General features: G+C 41.9%; 1 protein-coding gene and 1 pseudogene across 4 annotated transcripts in view; one reads left to right on the forward strand and one right to left on the reverse strand.

The window, feature by feature from the left end:
- The window catches only part of GLRA1 (glycine receptor alpha 1), a 99,688-nt gene that overhangs the window by 57,717 nt on the left and 18,123 nt on the right, over window positions 1-23,848 (forward strand). For all 4 annotated transcript variants that reach the window (XM_017875724.1, XM_017875723.1, XM_017875725.1 and 1 more), the window contains 4 exons: window positions 4,801-5,024; window positions 8,421-8,503; window positions 9,624-9,761; window positions 13,242-13,456. In XM_017875724.1, coding sequence (XP_017731213.1) covers window positions 4,801-5,024; window positions 8,421-8,503; window positions 9,624-9,761; window positions 13,242-13,456 — 660 coding nt within the window. The remainder of the gene's footprint in view (window positions 1-4,800; window positions 5,025-8,420; window positions 8,504-9,623; window positions 9,762-13,241; window positions 13,457-23,848) is intronic.
- Window positions 14,051-15,836, reverse strand: LOC108532020 (glutamine synthetase-like; annotated as a pseudogene).

The raw sequence follows: 23,848 nt of genomic DNA on the forward strand, positions 1-23,848 counted from the left end.
GGTATAAGAATCTGGTTCTTTTGTTTACCTCTTGATGCAATGTCTCTTGGTTCTGACTGCAATGGGCCCACCTCTTGCATTCCACATACCCTTGCCACCAACACTCTTGCATAAGCTCTTAGCTCTATCCCACTAAAACACTTCATGCTTCCTACTTCACCACCATACTGAGTTTAGAGGAGTTTATTAGGAAAGGTTAGAATCTGAAATGAGGCACAGTGTGGGTAGAGGTAGGGGACAGATCCAACTTCAGATGGCACATAGGAAGCCCTCAATAAATGTCTGTGGAATGAATGAATGAATAAATGAATGAGTTAATGCTCTACCTTAGTCTCATAAGCAGGGCAGCTAGTTGCCCAGTTGCCAGAAATTAGATCATCAAGGAATCAGAGAGGCAGGATGGGTGAGTTGATGCTGAACACTGTTGAACCAGAGCTCTGGTTCAACAGAACCAGAAGGAGAAACCCCTTCTTCTTCAGGTTTGTGAGCTACCCTTGAGAGTTTGAGACCAAGAAACCAGCTCCCAGAGGTGGAACCTCAGGTTCTAGGGTGGAGAATTCAATTGCTGCTCCTCCAGTCCCTGAACTTGAACATGGCCCCCAGCATGTCGAACACCAACCCACATATGTATAGCTATGGCCAAATAAGCAAAACAGCCTTTAGCTTTCGGCCTATTACACCAATTACATTGATCTTTTCTGAACTGCATTTCTCACTGCTGTTTGCCAATTTAAGGGAGGAAATCAATGGCAGCAACTTGTTTGGGTAGCAGCTGCTAGGGCAGGCGCTGCCAGTAGGAGTCAAGCTGCCTGAGGACACCAAGATACATTCTCTGTCTCCTGCTCAAACTTTTCATTAGTCATTTCATAATGAGAGACTCATTATGAAATACAAAGAGATGGGTTTTATTTTGTTTTTCTCCTTTTAGATGATGTACGTTTATATTTTTTAAATGTCAACTTGCATTGCTTCTGAAATAACAGTTAAAACATTTTTAAATATTAGTAATAAAATGCAAATGTAATAATGTTCATCTTTACTTAAAATTCTTCAAACTCTCCACATTATTATCAGGAAAAAGTTCAAATTTCTCAGTACAGCTTGCAAGACCGTGCGTGCGTCCTTCTACTCCTCTATTCATTCACTTGCTCTTCTTTCCAAAATGCCCCACTCTTGCTTCGCCTCTAGGCCTTCACATATGCACTTCCAGCTGCCCAAAAATGCTTTTCCTCTTTGGCTCAACCATATTAGTCTCACCTTAAATATCACTTCTACCTGGAGACTTCCCTGATCAGCACCCCCAAGTCCAGGTGGGAACCTGTCTTCTATATTCCCCAGCACCCTGCGCTTAACCCCTATCACAGCCCTTATCTCAGTGTGGTGCAAACGTTACACTGGAGGCTCTGGAGCTGAATAAATATATCTTTCTTCTCCTCAGTGGATTCCTCAGTGCCTAGAATAATATCTGGCACTTAAGAGAGTTCAGTTAAATGTTGTTGGAAAAAATAAAACTAACCACAATTAGCTGTTAGATTTGGAAAAGTTCTTAGAGACCATCTAGCCTAACTTCTTTTAACAGTAAGGCTCAGAGAAGCAGAGTCAAGTTCTAATTCCAGATTCTTTACTGAATTGCTGTGCAATCTTAGGAAATACCTTTCCCCTCTGGGTCTCAGTCTTTCCAGATATAAAATAAGAAAAGCACATTCTGTTCCAGCTTTTTCTGACTTTGTCTCCTCTTCCTTCTCATAGGTACTAGGTAGCTCATAGATGCACTGACTGGGTGACTAGGTGAGATGGTGCAGGAAAATATAAGGTCTGGTTCATCCGCTCAAATTGCTCCCAATCAAGTTGAGGACATAAGACATACACAGTGAAGAAGTGCTCAATTAAACGTTCCAGGTGATTCGGTCTTGCTAGGAGATCAAAAAAGAAGAGGTCAGGGAAGCCTGGGGCATCAAGGCTCCTGCAAGAGATAAGCCTTAAGCTGAGAAGGCAGAATTTGCCTGAGCAATGAGGCTGACAGAGAGTGTCCCTCACACAGGGTTGGCTGTCCACACCATGTGACATAAATCACAAGTGCTCACTAGAGGCTCAGGGTGATGCTGATTCCAGTCCTAGCTCTGCCACTCACTGGCCCTGTGCCTTGGACACATTTCTCAGACCTGTTTTCTTGCCCTCACTATGGGAATCTGAATGTCTAGCTTGCAGGGGTTTTGTGAGGATTAAATGTATGTGACAGTATCTAGAACGGTGCCTGCTGCCTAACAGACCATTTTAAGAAATGCCACTTTCTTTTCTTCCTGCTAGCCACATAAATGGACTTGACATGTCACTGGCAAGAACATCAAGAGTACAGCTGGGGCCTGGGGACTGAAGGCTTTTTCTGCCCAACCATTCATAGTCTGTTCACTCTGATGTGACTTGCCCAGTGCCTCATCATAACACACACACACATACACATACACACACACACTTCATGCAAAATCCAAGGGAGAAGGAGAAGGAGAGACTATTTCCAATCCCCTGATCAGATGGAACCAGATTGGGAGCTGTCCATTACCATCATCAGGACAAACAGCTAACACTCAGGCCGGGCCTGGAGTTCTCCCACCACCATGGGACTTACAAGATGTGAGATTATGAGGCCAAATGTCACTTTCTATGGGGCTGGAGAGAGAGGCTGAAATTAAATTATAGAACAATCCTATAAAATACCTTAGAACATTTTATGAAGCTATTGATATTTCTATAGGCAAACAGACCAAGTCATGCATGGTAGGAGGAATTGAGCAGGGGTAAGGGTGAGAGTGGGGAGGAAGCTTGTTTGTTTTAGTTTATCCCTGCTGATAACAGATCAAGACTGATGAGGATTTACAAGCAGCATTTCAAAAGAAAATATTGCATGACCTTGTTTATCCAGCACCCTCAGGGAAAAAGCAATAGCAGGTCCTCATGTGTGGAGATTATTCCTTGGAGGAAAGCATTTAAAGCTGGACTTGAACTGAGGATATTAATCATTTGGGGAACTATAGACCCTTTGGGAGATTCAACACAGAGAGCTATGCCCTTCCTGCTTGGGAAACACAAATATACCCTAAACTCTACTTGTAGTGTCATGCTATTCATGAACTCCAGGTTTACAATGTCTCTGTAACAAAATTTAAAACTTTCTTTTTCTGTTTTTTGTTTGTTTGTTTGTTTGAGACAGGGTCTCACTCTGTCACCTAGGCTGGAGTGCAGTGGCATGATCATGGTTCACTGCAGCCTGGACCTCCCTGGGTTCAGGTGATCCTCCGACCTCAGCCTCCTGAGTAACTGGGACTACAGGCTACTGTATAGGCCATCACATGCGCCACCACACCCGGCTACCGTTTGTATTTTCTGGTAGAAACAAGGTCTCATCATGTTGGCCAGGCTGGTCTCAAACTCCTGGGCTCAAGCAATCCTCCCAACTTGGCCTCCCAAAGTGCTGGGATTACAGGCATAAGCCATCGTTCCTGACTGAAAACTTTCTTAATGGAAATAGTTCTTAACTGCATGACCCAGTTTTCTGCTATTGAGATCTACCCATACCATAACAGCTCCTCACATTGTGAATAGAAACTGAATGGACTCTTTCACTTCCTCTAGAAACAGCTGAGGCAATTGAGCAAACTCTTAGCTAGGAGTCAGAACACTTGGGTTCTAGAATCAGCTCTGGACCTACATTTTCAGAGTGACAATGAGCCAGTCTCAATTCTCCCTGGACTTTAGTTTCTTTATCTGGAAAAAAAAAAAAAAAAGGTGGGAGGTGGGGATGGAGTTTTGACTAGGACAGCCATTCCTAACCTATATTCTATAGAAGATACTCATCATGCACAAACATAAGAATTCCATGGCCAAAATAAACCATATTCTATTCCCTTCTTGAGATGCACACAACTCATCAACATATTAAGGTCTCTGAGAAGTCCTGCAATAAAGAAACCTGTTGTATTTCATCTGGTCTAACATTTCCCTAATTGATTTGACTCATGAATTTCCTTTCAGTGGAATAACTACACTGCAGTCCCATCAGAGAAATATTAACTAAGCACTGAGTTTAGAAGCTAGTAAGATGTGACTCTATGACATCTATTAAACCTTTCCAAACAAATCAACATATGTCACAGTAAGTTATAGAAGGCTGGGATTAAAACAGGATGGGATGAACCCTAGGACCAGCAGGAACAATACAGAATTCTTCTGCTCATCCCTCCTTCACTTCTTGAGAATTAATTATTCTCTTTAGGCAGAATAGTTTGAATGCTCAGACATCAGCTTTGATTATATCCTTTCATTCCTTCAATTTGTCTAGACCAATGACTCTCAAATCTTGGTGTGCCTAAGAAGTACTGTACTATTGGGGTTGAGGGGAAAAGGGGGACTTCAATTTATATGCAATGTATTTTTTCTCTTATTTAAAAAAAATGAAGCAAACATGAAAAAATATTGACAGGATGATGAAAACAAGTGTTTATTACATCCGTCTTTGAACTTTTCTTTAGTTTTATTTTTTTCAAAATAAAGAATAACATTTACATAATCTCATTTCGGGGTTGAATATACCTCATGGGGAATTTAGAGGATTTTCAGGGGTAATTATGACTCCCATGGTTTTTGCCTGATACACACCTTTTATGTCTCACCCCCATATAAGATGCAACCACACTTAATAACATCCTCCAGAAAAGGTTTTACTAACCAGAAATACCCAGGTCCTCCAAAAGTTGATGTCCTTGGGCCTGACACTGCCTTCACCTTGTTGTTTCCTGGCTGTAGGACTATAGGGTCAACATCTTCCTGCGTCAGAAATGGAACGACCCCCGCCTGGCCTATAACGAATACCCTGACGACTCTCTGGACCTGGACCCATCCATGCTGGACTCCATCTGGAAACCTGACCTGTTCTTTGCCAACGAGAAGGGGGCCCACTTCCATGAGATCACCACAGACAACAAATTGCTAAGGATCTCCCGGAATGGGAATGTCCTCTACAGCATCAGGTGAGTTCTGACCAGGTTCACCCACTCCCTCTTCAGAATGTGCCTTACCCCACTACCTTCTGGGCACAGACCTTAAAAGAGGGGCCTAAACAGAGGTGAACAGGCCCTGGTAACCCAACACCTTTGCAGAATAGACAGACCCAGCTCTGTAACTTATACTCAGCAAGTAATAATAAAATACAACGGGGTATTTTATTCTAGGAGCCAATGATTTATTATAACCAAGGAGACCAAGAAAGGCATCCTAGAGAAGGTGGGGTTTAAGTTACCCAGCATTTCAATCAAACAAGATAGGAAAGAGTATTCAATCATGATTACCAATAGCAAGAGCTAAGCCTAGAAAATCACAGCAACTTCAAAGTAAATGAGCCTGCTAGTTGGATGGTGTTGCTCACGTTCAAGGCCAGGGCTACTCCATCCCTTCTACAAAATCTATCCCCCAAACTTTGCACTGGGTCTAGGAGTTTAGATTTCCTTCTCCAGATGTGGAGTATCCTTGAGATATTGGTTAGGGGCAAAGCCTTCAGAGTCTGCTGCCACCCCTCTGCACCAAGTCCCTGATCTCCTCTCCTAAGGCATAAGGAAAATGACCAATGTCAAAGAGGTGAAAAAAAAATGACCTTACACATGTAATAATAACAGTTACCATTCATGAGAATTCACTAACTATGCTGGGTACTTTTCATGTGTTATATCTAGCCCTCCTAATAACCCCATGAACCAGGTTTTACTATGCCCATTTTGCAGATTAGACAAATGAGAATCAGAAAAATGTAAGTAACCTGCCAAAGTTTCCAGTTTGTTAGTAGCAGAGCCTAGATTCTAATCTGTATTAGTGTGAATCTGATGCCCTCTCAAAGTCCTACAGCAGTGCATGGCATTCAATAGGCACTCAAATATTTGATCAATATATGAATATGTTTTTATTTCAAAGAACTTAAAAGGGCACTGGTCCTAAATGTCTCCCCCTCCTGCTCCAGTCCTTCAGGGAAACACATTTTCTTTCCTTTGAGTGATGAACCTTAACTGTCCCAGCCTGTGGGAAAGGCTGTATAGATCCTAACCCTCAGGTTTGACCGAACTCGGTCTCTCCCAGGAGCAGGTTGGGTAGGGGAGGAAGCTTAGGAACTTCACCATCAAGAGAAGGCTTGGAGGAACCCACTGCTCATGTGGCCTTCCTCGCTCAGGAGCCCACCTTCCCATCTCCCCAAGTAAACATCCAGACTGGAGGAGTGACAGGCTTAGGAAATGGCCACCCAGGTCCGGCTGGCTAGGGGGATGGTAAGGTCAGCCTGCTTGGATTTTGCTGCTGCCAAGCTAGTTTCCTATCTCTAGGAAGCTAAGTCATGGTACAGCATGATAGAAGGACAAATCAGCAGAAAGTGATGTTTCCAAGGTCATTCGACTTCAGGAAATTAACCTAATGTGACAGCTGCCCCACTTTGGAGCTTTTATCTGCAGAAATTCAACTGCATTCACTTTCTCTTCACTGTCTCCCTCCTTCCACTCCCTTCTTTTCCCTCTTCTTCCTCTCCCTCTCCCTTCCATTTTCCCCACTTGCTTCAACCTTATGCTTAAAGGGGCCCAGATCCAGAGCTGTGGGTGTGAGCTGGAGAAAGAAAGTTCACAAAGGGCTGTGTACCTCATCACATGTAGCCAAAGTGCCAGTTCATTTCCACTAGAATACCACCAATTATGTGTCTTAGGGTATTGGGGTTGGCTTTTCAGGAGAGCAGTGCTGCCAGCAAACACGTAAGTCAACCCCACCCTGGACTCAGAATCCAAAGGTCAGGACACATGGTTTTGAGTCCTGGCTGATGTATCAGCTTGCTGTGTGACCTTGGATGACTCTCAGCCTATCCCTTTCTGTACCCTGGGTTTCTCACCTGTCACATGAGGGAGTTGGCTTGATGATCTAAGGCTCTTTGGGCTCTGAAAGCCTTTCTTCTCTGTCCCCTGCAGCAGGGACTCAGATGTTGGAAAAGCCTTTCAAGCTGGAGTCTTGTATCTCAGCTTGAGCTGCAGTCCTCGAATTCTGTTAAGGGGACTCCCTCTGGTTCTGAGTCTGTGGCCTCTGTAAGGGTTGAACAACCAAAATAAACAGCTAGCCCAGAATCCTGAGGAGCCCACCCCTTTCCAGTCGACCCCAGCATGAGCCTACTGATGTGAGTCAACTGTGTTTGGACACCCAGAAGGCAGAGGGCCTCTTTGAAATAACCTTTGATGAGCCCTGTGTGTGAAGAAGGTAGCCAAGAACCACTTGCAACACCTGCTGCAGATGCACATGGGTGCTGCTCAACTTAAAATTTGAGCTCTGTCCCTACTTGAGGGCTATGCAGAAGAGTATGGAATGGGGGCAGCCCCTGGCCTCCAGCCAACTTGCTAAAGACAGGTCTCCAGAGGCCAGATAGACTCCAAAAACACCCAGAAGTTCCCTGACTCTGTGTCACTTTAGGCAACCTACTTTTACCTCTCTAAGCCTCCATTTTTCAATCAGTAACTTGGAAATACACACATACTTATTTAATATACACAAGTTATCCACACTCGCCACCACCCAAAGGTGCTGCATCCCAGTAGCCATCGGGGCTTTGTCTAGGCTTGGCAAAGTTGGCTGGGAGACCAGATGGCCACCAGGTCCCAGAGGTGGGGTGGGAAAAGAGGTTTGTCACTACTTCAGGCCTGGGCCCAGCTGGTGGGAGCCACAGCAAGGGCTGTGGGAGCCTGGAGGACAGAGCCTGCCGCCAGGCCCGAGCCCCCAGCTCATCTGCACCTCCAAGGTCAGAGGGCCTGCAGGTCCCCAAAGCATCTGGCTGCACTCTGCTTCCCAGCCTGCTTCTTGCCAGAACTCCTTGTGGATTTTTTATCCTTCAGTTTTGCTAAATTCTCTAATTTGCATTAACAGTTTGTATGTGTGTGTGTGTGTAATTTTCAGGGCTTTCTATATATATAAATCTTGTCACGGCCAGGCACAGTGGCTCACGCCTGTAATCCCAGCACTTTTGGAGTCTGATGTGGGAGGATTGCTTGAGCCCGGGAGTTCGAGACTAACCTGGGCAACATGGCGAGACCCCTGTCTCTACAAAAAAAATTTTTAAAAATTAGCAGGTGTGGTGGCACGTGCCTATGGTCGCATCTACTCTAGAGGCTGAGGCAGGAGAATTGCTTGAGCCTAGAAAGTTGAGGCTGTAGTGAGCCATTATTGCACCATTGCACTCCAGCCTGGGCCACAAAGGGAGATCTCATCTCTCAAAAACAAATAAACAAACAAAAAACACAAGTTCCCTGACCTTCTTTCCCTACCCTGGACAACTGATTTCCTAACAATAACTACAATAGAGGCACAGCCTCCCTGATGTGTGGATCCTGCATCATTCAACTCCCTTCTCTTTCCAGAATCACCCTGACACTGGCCTGCCCCATGGACTTGAAGAATTTCCCCATGGATGTCCAGACATGTATCATGCAACTGGAAAGCTGTGAGTCTCTTGCATGAGTCCTCTAGAAAGAACCAGGCTCCCTTTTACCCATGGGACAGGCAGAAATTCCCACATAGCTGGTCCTAACCACTAGAGCCCAGGATTACTGTAATAACTCAAAATATTCCATGAAGGACTTTGCTTTTAGAAAATGCATTAGAAATATAACTCCCTTTACATTGCCTGAGGACCATGTTTTGGAGCCAGCAGCATTCTCCAAAGGGTCATTGTCCCATGTCTATGGTTAATGTGAATGGAGGAGAAATGACTTGAATGAGTCATGGTCCTTGAACCCACAAGATGTTCACTCCAGCAGGGGAAGTAAACAACTGACTGCACAAATAACTCTAATAAAGGGTGGCAAGTGATTGATGTGTTGTTAGAAGTACAAAGCACTGTGGCCTCATGGCAGAAAGAGTGCTTCCTTCTGATGGAGAAAGAGAGAGGGTATTGGAGTAGACTTTATGGAGGACCGGGATTTTAACAGATTGGAAAGCTGACTCCTGTGATTGCAAACAGAGAAACCAATCTGACTAACTTAAAAATACAGAAACCAAGGCAGAGCACTTAGGCAACAGGAACTAATGGACCATTTCCTTGGAGTTCTACCCGTGAAGGGAATCAGCACAAACCAATCCTGAACCTCCTGTTATTTCACTCAATAGTTGCTGAAGTGCTGGGGCACAGTCTGGCCTAGCTTGAGTCACCATTTCACACTTTTCTACCCTCTACCCCAGCCAGTGGTTAGTACCACCAAGACAGCATGCAATAGAGTTGTTCCACAGAGGAATATCTGCTGTGAGCAAAAGAGGAGGCTGACAAGGATGGTGTGCAGGTGAAAAGAGCAGATGTCAACAGCATTTCACCATGGGAGTAAGAGGGGGAACAACAGGACAAGCTAATGCAGAAGGTTGGGAAGAGAGGTGGAAGGGCTCTGATGTAGATATAAATAATTAACCTGTTTTTTACCTCTTTTGAGAGGAAAATAAAAAGCAGCCTGGTCTCACAAGTTCCATCAAGTGTCTGATGTTTCTCTCAGTCTCTAACCCTAACCAACCCTGACATGCTTCAAACAAGTGCTTCTGAGTGGTGACTGCTCCTTCTTCTGATCCCATCCCAGTTGGATATACCATGAATGACCTCATCTTTGAGTGGCAGGAACAGGGAGCCGTGCAGGTGGCAGATGGACTAACTCTGCCCCAGTTTATCTTGAAGGAAGAGAAGGACTTGAGATACTGCACCAAGCACTACAACACAGGTAGGTACAAGGGCCATCCTCCTCAGATCCCACCCCCCAACCAGGACCAGAGGTCATTTCAAACACATTCAATCAATGATTCAACAGATCTTATGAAGTACCCATGATGGGCACAGCTCTATTTATTACTTACTGGTTAAAAGAATAGGTTTTGAAACAAAAAAGTGGCTCTGACATTTTCTTCCTATGAGTCCTGGAGTGAGTGACTTAAGCTTGGGCCCTACCTAATTACCAGGGAAGCTGGTAAATACAGTCATTATTCCAGGTAGCAGAATGGATCCTATTTCTAAGGCAGAAGTGAAGAACTGATATTGGGAAGACACCTAGTAGTCTCTGTCACAGATGAACTGGCATTTCCAATAGAGCAAAAGTAGAGAGAATGTTCACAATAGACCTCAGCAAGAGGGAGCTGAGAGGTGTCACTGAAGGTTAATAAATAGTTAGAAAGGGTTCACTAGCCTGTGAGCTATGAGAGGGCAGAGAAGCCACGATGGTGTAGCTCAGCTCTCTGTCTCCCATGCCTTTGTCAGAAGATTGAATATCTGGATGACTGACTGGGGCCAGATCAAGACTGGCTTTGCGTGTCCTGTCTCAGGCTGAGAACAAGCTCATAAAAGCATGGGAGAAGAAAATCAGTCAGTTGGTATAGCAGCTGAAAGGATGAGTAGGAAGCTGGGGTCTGAACCCAGAAGCACACAGTAGAGAGGCATGGCAGGCCAGCAAGAGGAGGAGGTGAAAGAGAGGGATTGAGAGAAACCATCATAGGCTCCGGTATAATTAGAAAGCCCAGTGAAGGTACAGGCAGCCTGGGCCGCAGTCTGTCTTGGGCAGCTGCCTCTTTCTGAGTCACCTCAGAGATGTTTCAGAACCTCCAAAGATACTCTCTTCATCCCTTGAGCCATAATGGCATTCCCATAGCAGCCATGAAAGCAATGACTCCCAAGTCAAATCACCACAACTGACCCTCACATACCAAGTCTTTTATTCTTCATGCAGCATTTTCTTTTCTTTTTTCTTTTTAGCTTTCTTAAGGTATAACTGACCAATAACAATTGTATATATGGAAGATATGCAATGTGATGTTCTGATATAAATATGCATTGTGAAATAATTACCACACTCAAGCTAAGTAACATATCCATCAACTCACACACTTCTCATTGTGTGTGCATGTGTGTGTGTGTGTATAGTAAGAACACTTAAGACCTACCCTCTTAAAGACCTAAATTTAAGATTAAGCTAAAATGATAAAACTTCTAGAAAGACATGAGGACAAATCTTCCTAATCTTAGATTTGGCAATAGATTCTTAGATATAACACCAAAAACACAAGCAATAATGAAAGAACAATAGATAGATTTGACTTCATAAATATTAAAAGTGCATCAAAGGACACTATCAAGATAGTGGAGATAAAGAACCCACAGAATGGCAGAAAATATTTGCAAATCATAAATCTGATAGGGGTCAAATATTCAAAATCTATTTTAAAACTCTTAAAATGTGAGGAAAAAAAAAAAAAAAAAGGCCAGGCATGATGGCTCATGCCTGTAATCCCAGGACTTTGGGAGGCCAAGGCGGGGGGATCACTTGAGGCCAGGAGTTTGAGACCAGCCTGATTAGCACGGTAAAACCCTGTCTCTACTAAAAATACAAAAAAAAAAAAATTTGTTGGGCATGGTGGCACATACCTGTAATCCTAACTACTCTGGAGGCTTAGACAGGATCCTGATCCCTTGAACCCAGGAGACGGAGGCTGCAGTGAGCTGATATTGTGCCACTGCACTCCAGCCTGAGTGACAGAGTGAGACTCTATCTCAAAAAAGAAAAAGAAAAAAAAAGTAAAAAGGAGATCTACCCTCTTAGCAAATTTCAAGCACACAGGAGACCACTGTTAATTCTAGTCACATTGCTGTACATTAGATCCCCAGAACTTATTCATCTTGCATAAATGAAATTCTGTACCCTTTGGCCAACATCTCCCAATTTCCCCCATCCCTTAGCCTCTAGCAACCACCATTCTACTTTTGGCTTCTATAAGTGTGACTATTTTAGATTCCACATATAAGTGAGATCACACAATATATGTCTTTCTGTGTCTGGCTTATTTCACTTAATATAAAAATGTCCTCCAGCTTCATCTACATTGTCACAAATGGCAGAATTTCCTTCTTTTTTAAGGCTGAATAATGTTTCATTTTCTTTATCTATTCATCCACTGAGAAATATATCATGGTCCAGCAATCCCACTTCTAGATACATAGCCAAAGAAAATAAAACCAGTATCTCAAAGGCATATCTGCACTCCCATGTTCACTGCAGTAATATTCACAATAGCCAAGATATGGAAACAACCTAAATGTACACAGCATATTCTCATTCATTTGACTTGCTCTTCACCATTTTCATTTAAGTGAGAGCTGAACTCCGTGCTAGACCCTATGGATGCAAGAAGAAAAGACTGACAAGGCCCTGCCTATAGCTTATAGTCCAGGGAACTCCAGGAAATTCCCTATTGTGCTTCAGTAGATAGGAACTAAGGCCCTACCATAAGACTGGCCCCATCCCAGTTCCAGGGATACATAGACAGGGAGGAGACAAGCTGCCTAGTCTAGTGCAGAAGACAGAGAGAGAGACTGACTTGCCCCCTCACTCACTGTATTATGTCTTGAAGGCTCTGATGATCATGTGAACAGGGCTCAGGGAACACAGAAAAAGAGCAGCATTCTGCCTGGGAGAATCTTCACATTTACACTGCCATGGAGGAGAAGGAAGATTTCTTTAGCTGGTTGTGGGAAGGAATAAGGGCATTCTGGGCAAAGGGATGAGCAAGATCAAAAGCTCAGAAACATGAAAGTTCAGGGAATGCTCAAGGCAAGGGGTGGCATGTAGGGAGTCATGATTAGGGTGAAGAAAGATGGGGAAGGGGATAGAAAGACTGGTTAGAGCTTGATTATAAAGGGCAGGCTAAAGAGTTTGAACTTTTTCCTGTAGGTAATGGGAACTGCCTTGTATGAGGAAAGAAGGATGAGACCAAAGGTTTTATAAGAGGAAATAACAGGATCAAGTCATGTTTTGGGAAGATAACTGGCAGAAAGGTAGAGAAAGTGCCACTTAGTCAGGCCCATTCTTAGCAACAAAATACTGATGATGATGATGATGATGATGATGATGGTGGTGATGATGGCAATTGACCATCCTGAACATTTACAATGTATGAGGACTGTGCTAAGGTTTTCATAGGCATCATCTCATTTTATCCTCACATTAATCATATAAGTAACTATATGATGGAGGTATTATTATTATTATCCCCAGTTTACTATACATGAGGAAACATACACAGAACAATTCAAATACTTGTCTAAGGACACAGGTAGTATGAGACTGAACCAGGACTCCAGTCGAGGCTGTTCTAACCCTAGAGCCTTTTGTCCTATTCACCAGGCTACACTGCCTTCTCACTGCAATTTCTTGCAGGTAAATTCACCTGCATTGAGGCCCGGTTCCACCTGGAGCGGCAGATGGGTTACTACCTGATTCAGATGTATATTCCCAGTCTGCTCATTGTCATCCTCTCATGGATCTCCTTCTGGATCAACATGGATGCTGCACCTGCTCGTGTGGGCCTAGGCATCACCACGGTGCTCACCATGACCACCCAGAGCTCTGGCTCTCGAGCATCTCTGCCCAAGGTAAGTCCCATTGCCCAAGAGCACAGAGCACCTGGACAAATAAGGACAGCATCTACTTCCTTGTTCTGCCTAAAACATGGGAAGCAAAGGAATTATTCACTACTTATTTATCTACTATATTTTGCAAGATCCTGCAGATCTTTGCAGGTTCTACACTTTTCTGATCCATCAAACTTTCCACCAGACTCAACATTATGTTCAATACGAGTTGCCAGACATCACATTCTGCTCCACTGTCTACCAACACCAGACACACATTCTGCTTCATTTACTGTTAACACTCAACTTCACATTCTCCTCCATTCACTTTCAGAGCTAAGTACAACATTCTGCTCTTTTCACCATTAATAGTAAATACTGTGTGTCAGGGATCTCCAACACTAATCCCATATCTAGAGATGTGATAGAAAGATTCACAGGACTCAGCATAAAGTTGTATTCGCAGCTAAGATTTATTTATTTTTTAATTTTTTGAATAAAAAAAGGCCTTTATATTCCACCCTTTGAGTTGCAGTTGGGACAACTGGGAGATGGGGAAGAGTTGGAGTGGGATGAAGAACTAGGAGGGCCTCAACAGCTGGAGGCCTAGTCCACTTAGTTTTTGTACTGGAAGAGCTCACTGCCGGTTTCATTGGGAAGACACATGTGGATGAGGGCTTCTGTCACCAAAAAGGGTTCGCAGTTGGTAGAGTGGTGACGGTCTTCAAAGTAAGCCTTCTTCTGCTGGTCAACAGTCCAGGGAATGCATATGTTGGCACTACAATTGGCTACACCAGCAGAAAAGTTGTTGATGTTGGAGGTTTCATGGAATCCAGCTAGGTGCTGGGCTTTGTCCAGGCCTCCCTTGGGATCATAGGTGCGGATGTGGTACTGGTGCCACTTGCTTAGTTTCTCAATGGCCTCCTCAATGTACTTCAGACCATTCTCCTCCCACATGGCCTTGGTGCTAAAGTTGGTATGGCAGCCTGTACCCTTCCAGTTCCCAGGAATGGGCTTAGGATCAAAGGTTGCTAGCACTCCAAAGTCTTCACATACATGACGCAAAATGAAACAGGCCACTCAGAAACGATCTCCCATGCTGATTCCTTCACAGCATCTGATTTGAAATTCCCACTGGGCAGGTATGACCTCAGCATTAGTCCCCGCCATCTTGACTCCAGCATACAAGCAGGCCTGGTAATGGGCCTCCACAATGTCCATACCATAGGCTTTGTCTGCTCCCACACTGCAGTAATATGGACCTGGGGTCCTGGGAAGCCATTGGAAGGCCAACCAAAGGGGTGCCCATCTGTCCCCATGAGGGGATATTCCTGGTCCATGCCAAACCAGGGGAGCTGGTTGCTCACCATGTCCGTTATCCACTTACAGGTGCACCTCAAATTGGTCTCTGCAGCCTTTCGGTTGTACTTGAAAACTTCACAGAACACCAGCTTGTAGGGTCTTTACTGAAGGTATCCCAAAAACATGGCAGCAAGCACGAAATGCATGTCACTGTTGGCGCCTTCAGACTGTAAAATACTAGAGCCATCAAAATGCCAGGCCAGGCATGGTGGCTCATGCCTGTAATCCCAGCACTTTGGGAGGCCGAGGCAGGTGGATCACCTGAGGTCAGGAGTTTGAGACCAGCCTGGCCAACATAGTAAAACCCCGTCTCTACTAAAAATACAAAAAATTAGCTGGGGGTAGTCGCACACACCTGTAACCTAGCTACTTGGGAGGCTGAGGCGGGAGAATCGCTTGAACCTGGGAGGCCGAGGTTGCAGCGAGCTGAAATCGTGCCATTGCACTCCAGCCTGGGCAACAAGAGTGAAAACTCTGTCAGAAAGAAAAGAAAGAGAGAAACAAAGAAAGAAGGAAAAGAAAGAAAGAGGAGGGAAGAAAGAAAGGAAGCAAGGAAGGAAGGAGAAAGGAAGGAAGGAAAGGAAGGAAGGAAGAGAGAGAGAGAAAGAGAAGGAAGGAAGGAGAGAGAGAGAAAGAAAGAAAGGCAAGAAAGAGAAAAAAGAAAAGAAAAAGAAAAGGAGAAAGAAAGAAGAAAGAAAGAAAGAAAGAGAGAGAGAGAGAAAGAAAGAAAGAAAGAAAGAAAGAAAGAAAGAAAGAAAGAAAGAAAGAAGAAAAGAAAAGAAAAGAAAAGAAAAGAAAAGAAAAGAAAAGAAAAGAAAAGAAAAAAAAAAGACAAGACAAGATAGAGAAAGAAGAAATTCCACTCAGGCAACTCTTCCACACACTTGGGCTCACTGTCCCAGGTCCGGGTCTTGCAGCGCAGTCCTTCTCTAGTAACATCGATCCAGATATACATGGCCTGGACTTTCTCACCCTGACACAGGGACATGTACACATGCTTAAGCATTTTGTTTAAGTGGCAACGTGCTGAGGCGGTCATGGTGGAAGGTGTTCTAGGTGCCGAGCAGGCGAGCGGGNGAAAAGAAAAGAAAAGAAAAGAAAAGAAAAGAAAGAAAAAAGACAAGACAAGATAGAGAAAGAAGAAATTCCACTCAGGCAACTCTTCCACACACTTGGGCTCACTGTCCCAGGTCCGGGTCTTGCAGCGCAGTCCTTCTCTAGTAACATCGATCCAGATATACATGGCCTGGACTTTCTCACCCTGACACAGGGACATGTACACATGCTTAAGCATTTTGTTTAAGTGGCAACGTGCTGAGGCGGTCATGGTGGAAGGTGTTCTAGGTGCCGAGCAGGCGAGCGGGTAAAGGTAGGCTGAGAGAGTGAAGTGAGGAGAGAAGGGGAGGCCACGTGCTGCTCACACACTCCGCTCTTCTCCCATTCTCAGCTCTCCACAGCTAATATTTATTACAACAACATATTCAGAAGATATGGCTAACTCATCGGGGGTTCAAGCAATTCTCCCGCCTCAGCCTCCCGGGTAGCTGGGACTACAGACATGCGCTGCCATGCCTGGCTAATGATTGTATTTTTAGTAGAGATGGGGTTTCACTATGTTGGCCAGGCTGGTCTTGAACTCCTGACCTCGTGATCCGCCCACCTTAGCCTCCCAAAGTGCTGGGATTACTTAATTCAGTTCTAATGCTAAACATAATGTTCCATTTCACTTACTATTAATGCTAGACACCATATACTCCTACATTCACCCCTAGTTGAGGTACAGCATTCTGTGCTTTTCACTGTTAATGATTGATGCTTCATTCTACTTCACTCTCTTTTAATGTTACATGCTGCATTCTACCACATTCACTACTATTGTTTCAGTCGCATTCTGTTCTACTCACTCAAAAATAGACATGATATTCTGCTCTACTATTAATGCCAGACACCACGTTCTGCTTCCTTTAGCCTTCTGCTAGAAACAATGTTTTGCACCATTTCCAATTAATGCTGCTTAACATTCTGTTTTGACATAGAAAAGTTGAAAGAATATACAATAAACACCCTCACACCCTTTACCCAGATTCACCAGTCATCTTTTCCCACATACACTTTCTCAGTATAGGTAGACAGACGGATAAATAGATAGACAGATAGGCAGGTAGGTAGGTAGATGCAATTTTTGCTGATTCAACAAAGACATGGCAATTCACCTCAAAATAAGGAAGGAGAATCACAATGACATTATCACATCTTTAAAAATTAACATTAATTCAATGGTTATTACTGAATTAGAAATAATTCAATTTGAAATAATTCAATAATGTCATCTAATACAGGACCTTTATTTAAATTCTCCCAGTTGTCAAAAAAGTCATCAGAAAATATGATGAGGGATCCAATCAAGGATCCAATTCATATTGCACACGGTTGCTCTATTTTGTCTCTTTTAACCTAGAACAGTCTCCTAGCTGTTTTTTGTTTTTCATGACACTGACTGTTCCATTAACTTTTAATGTGAGACACAACATTCTGTTTCATCTGCCATCAGCAGTAGACACCACACTCTCCTCTATTCACCCTTACAACAAAACTCGACAATATGCTCTCTCCAGCATTCACACTAGACCTCAAATTCTGCTACATTCACCACAAATGCTTGAATCCACATTCTCTGATCACTATTAACACCTGACAACACATTCTGCTGTGTGCTATTGTAACAGCAGACTTAATGTTCTGCTTTCTTTTCCTTATGCTAGATTCAACATTCTGCTCCACTCACTATTAATAGTTGATGCCACATTCTTCTCTACTTATGGTTTACACTAGACTCAACATTCTGCTGCACTCGTGGTTAACAATATTTGGCTCCATATGTTATTAACACTCCACCTTCCCCTTCATTCATACTTTTTATTTATTTGCCTTTTTAAGTATTAGATTTAGTTCCTTTCAGTATATTCACAAAGTTGTACAACCCTATCTATACAACTGCCTGTAGATAGTATCTAATTCCAGAACATTTTTATCACCCGGAAAGAAAATCCATACCCTCCAACAGTCACTCCTCATTCTCCACTCCCAAGAGCCTCTGGTAACGATAAATGGATACTTACTACCTGTATAAATCTGCCTTTTCTGGACGTCTCGTATAAATGTAATCATACAATATGTGGCCTTTTATGATTGGCTTTTTTCATTTAGTGTTTCAAGGTTCATCCATGCTGTAGAATGCATCAGTACTTCATTCCTTTATATGGCTGAATAATATTCCATAGTATAGAGATATCACATTTTGTTATCCATTCAGCAGTTAGGCATTTGGTTTATTTTCACTTTGGCTATTATAAATAACGCTGCTGTGAACATCTGTGTACAAGGTTTTGTGTGGACCTGTTTTTAATTCTCAAAGGTATATAACTAGAAGTGAAACTGTTGTGTCACATGTACTACATGCTTAACTTTTTGAGGAACTGCCAAACTGTTTACCAAAGCAGCTATACCATTTTATGATCCCACCAGGGTTCCAATGTCTCCACATCTTCACAAACATATATTATTAACTGGTTTTTTTTAACTGTAGCCATTTAGTGCATGTGAAATGGTATTGCATTGTGATTTTGATTTGCATTTTGCTAATCAATAATAATGCCGAGCATCATTTCATGTGCTTAGTGATCACTTCTATATCTTCTTTGGTGAAATGTCTGCATTTCTGCTCCACTCACTATTAAAATCTTTTGGTCACTTTTGTTATTTATCTTATTATTGAGTTGTAACCGTTCTTTATGTATTCTGGATTTTAGACCTTTGTTAGATATATGATTTGCGCATATTTTCTCTCATTCTATGTGCTGTGGTTTAGATTCTTGTCTCTTCCAAACCATATATTCAAATTTAATCCCTAACATTGGAGGTGGGTCCTAATGGAGGTGTTTGTATCATAGGAGTGGATTCCTCATGAGTAGATTAATGCCTTCTTTCAGGGGTGAGTTCTCACTATATTCATTGTTAAAAAGAGCCTGGCCACAGGTAATACACCTATGTAACAAACCTGCATGTTCTGCACATGTATCCCAAAACTTAAAGTAAAATTAAAAAATAAATAAAAATTTTAAAAATGATTTTAAACAAGAGCTTGGCATCTCCCATCCACTTCTTACTTCCTCTCTCACCATGTGATCTCTGTACATGGCTTCCCTTCACTTTCTACCATGAGTGGAAGCAGCCTGAGGCCCTCACCAGATGCCCAATCTTGAACTTTTCCAGACATCAGAATTGTGAGCCAAATAAACCGTTTTTTCTTTATAAATTATCCCATCTTAGATATTCTTTTGAAGTAACACAAAATGGACTAAGACTCTATGGGTTTTCTTTTCACTTGATTGATAGTATCATTTATGCACAAAGGTTTTTAATTTTGATAAATTCTAATTTATCTCTTTTTTCTTTTGTTGCTTATGCTTTTGGTGTCTTTTTTTTTTTTTTGAGATGGAGTATTGCTCTGTCACCCTATCACCCAGGCTGGAGTGCAGTGACACAGTCGCTGCTCACTGTAACCTCTCCCTCCCAGGTGCAAGCGATTCTCCAGCCTCAGCCTCCCGAGTAGCTGAAATTATAGCCATGCACTACCACGCCTGGCTGATTTTTTTATTTATTTTTTTATTTTTTTTTAGAGACAGAGTCTCACTCTGTCTGTCGCCCAGGCTGGAGTGCAGTGGCACGATCTCGGCTCACTGCAAACTCCGCCTCCCAGGTTCATGCCATTCTCCTGCCTCAGCCTCCCAAGTAGCTGGGACTACAGGCACCCGCCACCACGCCCGGCTAATTTTTGTATTTTTAGTAAAGACAGGGTTTCACCATGTTATGCAGGATGGTCTTGATCTCCTGACCTCATGATCTGCCCGCCTCAGCCTCCCAAAAGTGCTGGGGGATTACAGGCCTGAGCCACCGCGCCCAGCCACAACGCCTGGCTAATGTTTATATTTTTAGTAGAGATGGGATTTTGTCATGTTAGCCAGCCTGGTCTCAAACTCCTGACCTCAAGTGATCTGCCTGCCTCAGCCTCCCAAAGTGCTGGCATTACAGGCGTGAGTCACTGCTCTTGGCCTTGGTGTCATTTTTTAGAAACTATTGCCTAATCCAAGGTCATGAAGATTCGTACCTCTATTTTCTTCTAAGAGTTTCATACTTTAGCTCTTATGTTTAGGTCTTTGGCACATTTAGATTTATTTATATATGTGATGTGAGGGAAGAGGTCCAACCTCATTTTTTTTTTTTTTTGAGACATAGTCTCACTCTGTCACCCAGGCTAGAGTGCAGTGGCATGATCTTGACTCACTGCAACCTCCACCTACTGGGTTCAAGCAATTCTTCTGCCTCAGCCTCCCGAGTAGCTGGGATTACAGGCATGTGCCGCCACACCTGGCTAAGTTTTGTATTTTTACTAGAGATGGGGTTTCACCATGTTGGTCAGACTGGTCTCAAACTCCTGACCCCAGGTGATCCGCCTGCCTCAGTCTCCCAAAGTACTAGGATTACAGGTGTGAGCCACCATGACCAGTCCAACTTCATTCTTTCACATGTGAATATCCAGTTGTCCCAACACCGATTTTTGAGAAGAGTATTATTTTCCCTGTTGAATTGATACCCTTCTCAAAAAAATCAATTAACCCATAAATGGATTGGCTTACTTCTGGACTCTCAATTCTATTCCATTGATCTATATGTCGGTCCTTTTGTCAGTACTACACTGTTTTGATTACAGTAGCTTTGGAGTAACTTTTAAAATCTGGAAGTGTGAGTCCTCCAACTTTGTTCTACTTTTTCAAGATTGTTTTGGCTACTCTGTCTTTTGCATTTGCACACAAATATAAATTTTAGAAGCAGCTTGTCAATTTTTGAAATGAAAAAAATAGCTGGAGTTTTAATAAAGAATGCATTGAATCCATGAACTAATCAGGGGAGTATTGCCATCTTAACAATATTATGTCTTCCAATCCATCAACATGGGATTTCTTCCCATTTATTTAGGTCATCTTTAATTTCTTTCAAGAAAGATTTCTAGTTTTCAGTGTACAAGTCTTGCACCTATTTTGTTAAATTATATAACAGGTGTTGTACAGATATATTCTTTTAAGCTATATAAATTGAATTGTTTTTAAGTTTAATTTTAAATTCTAGTCCATAAAATACAATTGATTTTGTATGTTCATCTTGTATCCAATAACTTTGCTGAACTCATTTATTAACTCTAAGTCTTTTATACATCCTTAGGATTTTCTTTATACAAGACCATGTGATGTACAAATAGAGATGGCTTTACTTTTTCCTTTCTCACCTAGATGTCATTTATTTCTTTTTCTCACCTCATTTCCCTGGCTAGATCTCCCAGTACAATGAAGAACAGAACTGGTAAGAACAGATATTCCTGTCTCATTCCTGATCTTACATAGAAAGCTTTCAATTTTTCACTATTAAGCATGAGTTTAGCTGTGGGTTTTACAAAAATGCCCTTTACAGTTTGAGGAAGTTTTCAATTATTAATTTGTTGAGTATTTTTACCAAGAAAGGTGTTGAATTTTGTCAAATCCTGTTTCTGCATCTATTTAGAGGATCATGTGATATTTTTCCTTTATTTTATTCATATGGTGACTGATTTTTGTATGTTCAACCAACATTGCATTCCTGGGATACATCCCACTCACTCATAATGTGTAATCCTTTTTCATACGTCACTGGATTTGGTTTGCTAGTGTTTTCTTGAGGTTTTTTTTTTTTTTTTTTTTTTGTCTATATTCATAAGAAATATTGATATTTAGTTTTCTTTATTGTGATGTCTTTGGTTTTGTTGTCAGGGTAATAATACTAGCTTCTTAGAATGAGTTGGGAAATGTTCTATCCACTTCCACTTCTCTGAGAGAGTATAAGAAGGATTTGTGTTAATTCTTTAAGTGTTTGGTAGAATTAATGAAGGAAGCCATCTGGTCCTGGACAATTCTTTGTCGAATTTTTATTACTAATTTAATCTCCTTACATGTTATGTGTGTATTCAAATTTTCTTTTTCTTTTTTAAGATGGAGTTTTGCTGTTGTCACCCAGGCTGGAGTGCAGTGGCACGATCTTGGCTCACGGCAACCTCTGCCTCCTGGGTTCAAGCAATTCTCCTGCCTCAGCCTCCCAAGTAGCTAGGTTTACAGGTGCATGCCACCATGGTTGGCTAATTTTTGTATTTTTAGTAGAGATGGGGTTTCGCCATGTTGGCCAGGCTGGTCTCAAACTCCTGGCCTCAGGTGATCCGTCCATCTTGGCCTCCCAAAGTGCTGGGATTACAGGCAAGAGCCACCATCCCTGGCCTCTATTTCTTTTTGAGTCAGTGTCTTTTTTTTTTTTTAGGAATTTGACCACCTCATTTAGGTTATCATACTTATTGGCATACAGTTGTTCAAAGTACTCCCTTATAATCCTTTTTATTTCTGTAAAGTCAATGATAATGTCCCCTCTTTCACTCTTTATTTTAGTAATTTGATTCTTCCCTCATTTTTTTCTTGAACGGTATAGTTAGAAGTTATTCAATTTTGCTAATTTTTTCAAAGAATCAAGATTTGGTTTCACTGATTTTCTCTATTATTTTTCTACTATTTTACTTATTACCATTCTAATCTTTATTATTTTCTTCCTTCTGCTTGCTTTGACTTTAGTTTGCCCTCCTAGTTTCTTAAGGTGCAAAGTTAGGTTATTGATTTGGGACCTTTCCTCTCTTTAAAACAGGTGTTTACAGCTATACACTTCCCTCTAAAAATGATTTTAGCTGCATCTTATTAGTTTTGGTATGTTGTGTTTTTAGTTCGTCTCAGAGTATTCCTTATGTTTTATTTATTCTTTGATGCATTAATTCATTTTTGTGAGTTTTCCAACTTACTTTTGGTTATTTATTTCTAATATTTCATTGAAATCAGAAAACATATTTGGTATGATTTCAACTATTTTAAGTCTGAGACTTGTTCTATGCATAATATATGGTTTATTCTGAAAATATTCCATGTGCACTTCAGAAGAATGTATATTCTTCTGTTATTGGGTGGAGTGTTCTATAGGTGTTTCTTAGGTCTAGTTGGTTTACAGTGTCATTTAAATTTTTCATTTCCTTGGCAATCTTCTAATTGTTCTATTCATTATAAAAAGCAAGGTTTTGAAGACTCCAAGTATTATTGTTGAATTATCTATTTATCGCTTCAATTCAGGCAGTTTTGCTTCATACATTTTGGGACTCTGTTGTTAGATGCACAAATGTTTATAATTGTTATATTTCTTGATGGATTAACTCTCTTATTATCAAATGCTCTTCATCTCTTAATAACAATTTTGTTTTCCTAAAGATTGTTTGGTTTGTGGGTTTTTTTTTCTGATGTTGGTATAATCACCTACAGGCCTCTTTTGGTTAGTGTTTACATGGTACATTTTTTTCCATTCTTCTACTTTTATCCTACTTGTGTCTTTGAATCTAAAGTGTGTCTTTTATAGACAGTATGTAGTTGCATTTTATTTTTTAATCGAGTCTGACAATCTCTTTCAATTAGTTTGTTTAGCCTATTTCCACTTAATTTAATTAATGTAATAAAAAATGCAATTTGGTATCATTTACATCTGCTATTGTGTTGTTTTCTATATATATCTTGTCTTTTTGTGTCTTTGTTCCTCTGTTACTGCCTTTTTGCATTAAATATGTGTTTTGTGAGTACAGTTGCTCATGCCTATAATCCCAGCACTTTGGGAAGCTCAGGCAGGTAGGTTGCTTGAGTTCAGGAGTCCAAGACCAGCCTGGCCAACATGGTGAAACCCCTCCTTTACAAAAGATACTTTTAAAAAAATAGCTGGATGGAATGCTATACAGCTGTAGTCCTAGCTACTTAGGAGGCTGAAGTGGCAGGATTGCTTGAACCTTGGAAATTGAGGCTGCAGTAAGCCATGCTTGCAACACTGCACTCCGGCCTGGGTAACAAAGCAAGACCTTGTCTCAAAAACAAACAAACAAACAAACAAAAAACA

Source organism: Rhinopithecus bieti, unplaced genomic scaffold (genome assembly GCF_001698545.2).
Source record: "Rhinopithecus bieti isolate Rb0 unplaced genomic scaffold, ASM169854v2 scaffold_7673, whole genome shotgun sequence".
NCBI classification, from domain to species: Eukaryota; Metazoa; Chordata; class Mammalia; order Primates; family Cercopithecidae; genus Rhinopithecus; species Rhinopithecus bieti.